General features: G+C 31.8%; 1 protein-coding gene across 3 annotated transcripts; it reads right to left on the reverse strand.

Moving 5' to 3' along the window:
* Nucleotides 1–2261: 2261 nt before the first annotated feature.
* Nucleotides 2262–5528, reverse strand: LOC107940613 (probable leucine-rich repeat receptor-like serine/threonine-protein kinase At3g14840). Of its 3 annotated transcripts, XR_005899679.1 has the most exons (13): nt 5258–5528; nt 5017–5188; nt 4778–4849; nt 4511–4582; nt 4311–4382; nt 3908–3979; nt 3621–3692; nt 3373–3447; nt 3216–3284; nt 3043–3114; nt 2875–2945; nt 2456–2516; nt 2262–2340 (listed from the first exon to the last, which is right to left on the reverse strand). XR_005899679.1 is itself a non-coding variant. In XM_041074607.1 (12 exons), coding segments are annotated over exons 1-12 (915 nt in total). In that variant the 5' UTR covers nt 5352–5437; the 3' UTR covers nt 2262–2514. The 3 variants fall into 3 exon arrangements, 2 of the variants coding, with proteins under 2 accessions (XP_040930541.1, XP_040930533.1); XM_041074607.1 differs by having other exon boundaries at nt 2262–2516; nt 5258–5437; XM_041074599.1 differs by lacking the exons at nt 2262–2340; nt 2456–2516 and having other exon boundaries at nt 2612–2945; nt 5258–5437.
* Between the last annotated feature and the right edge of the window lie 998 nt (nt 5529–6526).

Genomic DNA, 6526 nt, shown 5'->3' on the forward strand with positions numbered 1-6526 from the left:
AAATATTTCTTTCCACCTAATGTAGGAGTATTATGCAAGTCACATAAATCACTATGTATCAAATCAAGCAATTTTGTTTTCCTTTTAACCTTAGGGAAAGGATTTCTTGTAATTTTAGTCAACATACAAGTATTGCATTTTTCAATATTATTATTAAAAACAGGAATTAAATCTAATTTATACATGTCATTCAATTTTCTATAATTCAAATGACCTAATCTATAATGCCACAAACAAAATGATTCAACCATATAAGCAGAAATAGTATTTTTATTCTTATTAATAATATTAAGTTTGAACATGCTTTCATACATATACCCTTTTCCCACAAAAATTCCTCCCTTAGACAAAATAAACTTATCTGCCTCAAAAACAAGTTTGAAACCAAACTTATTCAACAGACTTCCAGACACTAAATTTTTCCTAACTTCTGGTACATAATATACATCATTTAAGGTTAAAACCTTTCCAGAAGTGAATTGTAGTTCAACAGACCATTTGCCTTTAATTGTTGCGGTGGAAGAATTTCCCATGTATAAGACATTGTCATTTTCACATTGTGTGAACTTTGTGAACATGCTTTTGTCTTTGCACACATGTTTGGTTGCTCCGGTATCAATCCACCATGTATTATCATCTTGTGCCATATTAATTTCAGATATCATTGCAACGAACTTTTCGTTATTATCAGCCTTAGAAGATGATTTCTTCTTTAAAAATCGACATTCATTCTTGAAATGTCCCAGCTTTCCACAATGATAGCATGAGCCCTTTTGTTTCTTTTTGAACTTAGGTGCTCTATCAGTCTGATTGAACTTTCTCTTGAATGGTTTAGTAGTCTGTACTTCCTCCGTAACATGTACTTTGGCATTTTCAGAATTTAGGTTCTGATCTTGTTTTCGATACTCTTCTTCAATACGAAGATGATTTGCCAAAGCCTCAAGAGATATTTTCTCTTTCTTATGTTTTAGACTTCTTTTAAAGTCTTTCCAAGATGGAGGAAGTTTGTCTATTATGGAGGATACCACAATCATTTCATCCATTTTCATATCATATTGCTTAAATTGATTCAGCATCTTTTCAATATCACGAAATTGTTCCATAACAGAACGACCATCAACCATTTGATAATTATTGAAACGACTGACAAGAAATTTCTTACTTGTAACATCTTCGGTCATGTATCTTGCCTCCAATTTGTCCCATAATTCTTTAGTGGTGACGTCGTTTTGGTAGGTGTCGAACAAACCATCAGATAAACCATTCAATATGTGGCCCATGCACATGTAATCAGCATTGTCCCATTTTTGTCTTTCTCGGGTTGCAGCAACAGATTCATTTTCATTCTCTTCAGGTCTTGGAGTATCCAAAACATAAGCAATCTTCAAAGTTGATAACAAAAAGTGCATCTTTTTCTGCCATCGTCGAAAATTGCCACCATCAAAACGATCAAGTTTAACAAAGTTGGAAGCCAACTCCCTTAGTGTTCCACTTTCATGTGTTGTGGTAGTCATCATGAAATATAACCTTAAAATTGTTAGTACAAAACTCCGGTAAGAAAAAAACTCGAACACACGATCGGAACTCGAAAAGAAAAAGAAGAAATAGGACAGGCTCCAAGGCGTGTATCAAGCCACTATCTTTAAGGTTATATTCGCCCCCACTTATCTTCAGTGTGCAAACGAGTTCCAAGCAAATTAACCTCGAGGATACAATGAAGCCAATGACTATTTGCGTTTTGCACTGACGAGAATAGTCCACTATGCACTGAGTAATGTATAACAAAAACTCAATTTCTACAAAGGATTTCTGCAGCAATACTTTATAGAATAATCTAATAATATTAGAAAATGAAGGAAGAGAAGAAATAATATTAGAATTTGTTGATATGATTTCCAAATGAAATCCTATTCCTATTTATAGGAATTTTCATGTCTCTTCATAGAGACATCTTTCAATAGGTGTCTTTATGAATAAATAAATAATAATTATTCATTTAATTTTGTAACTATTCAAATAATATTTTTGAATAGTTATAATTCTTTTTTAAAAAATCAAATGATATAACTTTTGACCAATGACCAAAAGTTTTATCTTTTGATTAATTAGACCCATTCATTTATAGTTATTGGAATACTATAAATATTTGAAAATATTCCAACAGTTGTTATATGAAAGATCTCTGCAAACAGTATAGTTCAGAATATTACTGTGATGATCAAGCTTCTTGAGCATATAATTTGCTGGCACTAAGCTTTTGGAAGAGAATTTCACATTATTTGATTTGTATCAAGAATCCATTGAGGGACTGCTCCAGTAAACATATTTCCAGCTAAAATCCTGAGAAAAGAATATCATGAAGTTCTTATAATTAGATACTGTGCTATAGAAAGATTTATCAGTTAAAATGAAACCCTTTTTTCTTTGCTATTAGATAACTATATATATATCTCACAGGTGTTTCGCACGTGGAAGAGATATTAATTTCTCCACTGAGTCCATTGAAGCTGAGATCTCTACAAGAAAATTTGTAAAAAGGTATGAAAACCGCATTTTGTATCAGAAAATATTCTCAATTAACATGCTGTACAATCATAGAACAAAGTAGAACTTAAACTGAAAAAAATTGTGTGATCTGTAGGCTAAGTGCTAGAGTCGCATGATTTGTTCAACCTCTTGCAAGTATAGGTAGAACTTATAAGTACACGAATATTTGGATGCGCATTTCCAATGCACCGGCAAGTATGCAGGCATGATAAAGATTCTAGAGACATAATTATGCTAATATGGGCTGGTATAAGGTATAGGCTGAAATAAATTGAAAGAGATAATTTTCTTCAATTACAAAACCAAGCCTATTAGTCTATTACTCACAAGGTCTTAAGCTTGACATATGATTAAGAGAAGTAGGTAGCTCTCCAATGAGATTGCAGCTCCTCAATATCCTGTAATACAATCACAATAACACTCCATTATTTAAGTTAACAAATATAAAGCTCTTAACTTTAATCAATCTCAGCCTTATTGCAAAGTTTTACTTACAGAATTTCCAAGTTAGACAAATTACTAAGTTGTGAAAATTGTGATTCAGCTCCATTCAAGTCACTAATTATTCTGTAAACAAAATATGCAACAAATCAACAAACAATATCCCAAGTTTTATGTGTATGTTTACGTAAAATTGAAATCTATGAAATTTAAGATTCTTTGCTTACATATTTTTCAAGTTTCCTGAAGAAACAATGTCTGGAATTGGCCCACTCAAACCACTTGCGATAATATATCTGTCATTATCAAAGTTGGATTCATTTAAATTATTGATAAAAGAACAATATTTCTAATGAAAAAAATTTAATTAATTAAAGTTCTCACATATCCGTAAGATTTGTCCAATTCTGGAAAATGAAACCCGGAATCTTTCCGGTGAAGTTGTTGTCACCGATCCGGCTGTCAAAAAAAGATAATAAGCATAATTAGATTGTAAACAATTTCGGGATGAGCATGAAATTAAGACCATGAATCCATTGATTTAAGGCAATCCGTAGCGAACGTAGTAACAAATGCTGAATGACATGTAGCCATAGATGAACATAGTGAATATAGATAAATATGAAGCTTACAACTCCTTCAATGTAGTCAGCCTAGCAAATGTTTCAGGCAATTCACCAATAAAATTGTTGGAATTAAGAAAACTGCAAATTTAAAACAACAACAATTAACAATAGCAAGGGGAAATATATATTAAACAAACCTAAGAAAAAACAATAATCTCCTCCAAATCATTCAGGGATCTGAAAAGATAGAAATAAATGAAAGGTTTCATAATAATTCTATCACTTTATATAACAAAGTAAAAGAATATAATGAAATGAAATTCTGGTAAATTTAGAAAGGATGAGTCTCTCACAATCTCTCGATTTTGGGTAGATTCCCCAATGCAGCAGGCAAGTTTCCTGAGAAGTTATTGTGCTCAAGGACTCTACACAATTTTCCAAAAGAATTAATGGGATTACTCCGTTAGACATTTGTTAGAGCATTATAATGATAAAGCAAAAAGTATTGTGCTCTTCAGATGCGGCCGAAGGTTTTGTCCCCCTGATCTGGGGTGGTTCCAACTCATGCCCTTTTGAATACAGAAGTACTTTGCTCTTTTTAGAGAATGCATTATCGGTGTCTAAAGAAAACAATACTTTTTACTTTATCAGCTCGATGCTGTAATAATATTAATAAAAGAATCTAGTGAAAATTTGATCATATATAATGAAATTAGGAATATTAGGCTAAAACTTGCAATATACAAAGCATCTCACAAGCTGGTAAGATTGCTGATGTTTGCCAGCTCCTCTGGGATTGAACCTGTTAAACGATTTCCAAGAAGGGAACTGCAATATTGTGTTTATTTGTCCAATAAAACAGGGAAGGAATTAATCCAAAATTCTGTAAATTGAACAAATATTATTTAAAAGATAAATTCATTTTACTATTTTAATGAAAGAGAAAAAAATCATACATTTGGACAAGTTGCTGCATAGAACCCCATTGACGAGGAATGGAGCCACTAAGATAGTTACGACTGAGATCACTGTAAAAAGTGTTAAAAGCAACAAATTAATTAGTGAAATTATAGCATTACAAATACAAATATATTTCTCACAAACTACAACTTAGAATCAATCAATATAAATCATTTAAAATCGAAATAATCCAAACAAAATTCGCAAGTGATGTAAAAAGAAATATAAATTATATGAAAATGGAAATTAAGGAAGGTACTTGCATTTCTTGCAGGTAAGGAAGTCTGGTCACCTGTGGTGGGAGAGTGCCTGATAGATTTTGTCCCTTCAGCACTCTGTTTATTTGAACAATTTAGAATGGTATTTTATGTTTAGTCCTCAACTATTTCCACGTTATCTTCAATATCAGGTTACTCAACAATTATTTTCACACAAAGCAGGTTAGGATTATCTCAAGTGTCCAATGAAACAGAAAATTTTTAATTTTGAGAGAGATCCTTACATGCGGACAATATGACAGGGGCTGGAACTGCAATCACAAGTGACATTATTAACATAGTATGCACCTTTTTCTGCAAATTTTGCCCAACTCTCGTCTCCGCTGCTGCACGGATCCACGCTAAATTTCCAGTTTGTCTTCCCCAATGTTTCACCTATGCTTTCCAAAGCTTCCACTATACAAATATTATATAAAGCATTAGGCATTTACAAATGGGAAAAGGGTCGAACTTATAATTGAATACCTTCGTCTTTTGCAAGTGTAGCTCCTAAAGTTGAAGTTGCAAGACAGCAAGCACTGAATATGGAAGCAAAAACAAGTAGGGGAGGAAACAACATCTTGGATTGTTGAAGAGATTTTAATTTAGAAAAGAGAATGGGCACAAAGGTTAGATGTTAATGAAGATATTTAAATATGAAAGTGGGAAGTTTCCATGCAATGAAAACCAGGCAAAAAAAGGCTATCGGGTCCCATGCACAGTATATACTAAATTAAAAGTTTAATTTATTAAAAGTCTTATATAACAAAAATTAAAGGTTTAATTTTAAGGCATATAGGCCCTAAAACCTAAGCTTAGCTCAATTTAGGCAGGTAACTAAGAAGAAGCTAGCTTCGTAAATCTTTATTATCATTCCACGGCAGAAAAATCAGTCAGACAAGCTGATAGAACTGTCATATCAATAAGCTATATCAAACTTGATGACCAAGAAGTGTGTGGATGGTTTTATTCATATATTTGTAGAGGTAGGACCAATCAAACATTACAACTTAAATGGACGGATAACAAGTATTCAATTTTGTAGTTCATCCAATCAAATCTTTACAATTGGGAGGTTAACTTCACTACAACTCTCCAATCCCATTCATTCTTTGTTTCACATTTTCTTCTTACATATCTAACAAAAGAAAAGTATGAACAACCAAAACAAGCAATGAATTAGAATTTCATTAATACAATTATTATTTTTAAATGGTATTTATAGAAGTCCTAAATTCTGAATATCATTCTCTGCAAATTTTTTATTACATATATCTTCTTTTGACAAAAATAAAAGAAGAAAAAAGTGGCTTTCAGTTTAATCTTATTTTAACATCACCCAAAAATTAAACATACTTAAAATCCTTTCTTTAATAACATCTCATAATATTATACATCGTGTTAAGTTATTAGAATGTTGACTTGGTCGATGTTGATTTACACCTAACCTAATCCCTCACTTATGAACATTGTAATTTTATTTTAGTTTCTTTTTCTTGATAAAATTATTTTAATTTTATACTAAATTTTGTCACCTTATAATTACAATACATATTTCATTAAATTAAAATACACACAGTAGTATTGGCAGTAGTTAGGTGCTGTCCATTTCTTGGGAGAAGGCTTTCAAGAAAATGGCTATCGAATGTGACAACAAAACTCTGATCAATATGCTAACTGATGAGACACAGAGAGTGAACAATTTGCCACTATAAGAACTGTCAAACAACCGTGCATAAAATTTAACAACAAAGA

Source organism: Gossypium hirsutum, chromosome A01 (assembly GCF_007990345.1).
Source record: "Gossypium hirsutum isolate 1008001.06 chromosome A01, Gossypium_hirsutum_v2.1, whole genome shotgun sequence".
NCBI lineage: Eukaryota > Viridiplantae > Streptophyta > Magnoliopsida > Malvales > Malvaceae > Gossypium > Gossypium hirsutum.

Coding starts and splice junctions, on each gene's coding strand:
- LOC107940613 (XM_041074599.1), bottom strand. CDS start 5,351: ATGTTGTTTCCTCCCCTACTTGTTTTTGCTTCCATATTCAGTGCTTGC. Junction 4,850..5,016: donor CCCTGTCATATTGTCCGCAT/GTAAGGATCTCT, acceptor TCAAATAAACAG/AGTGCTGAAGGGACAAAATC. Junction 2,946..3,042: donor TTGTCTAACTTGGAAATTCT/GTAAGTAAAACT, acceptor ATTGTATTACAG/GATATTGAGGAGCTGCAATC.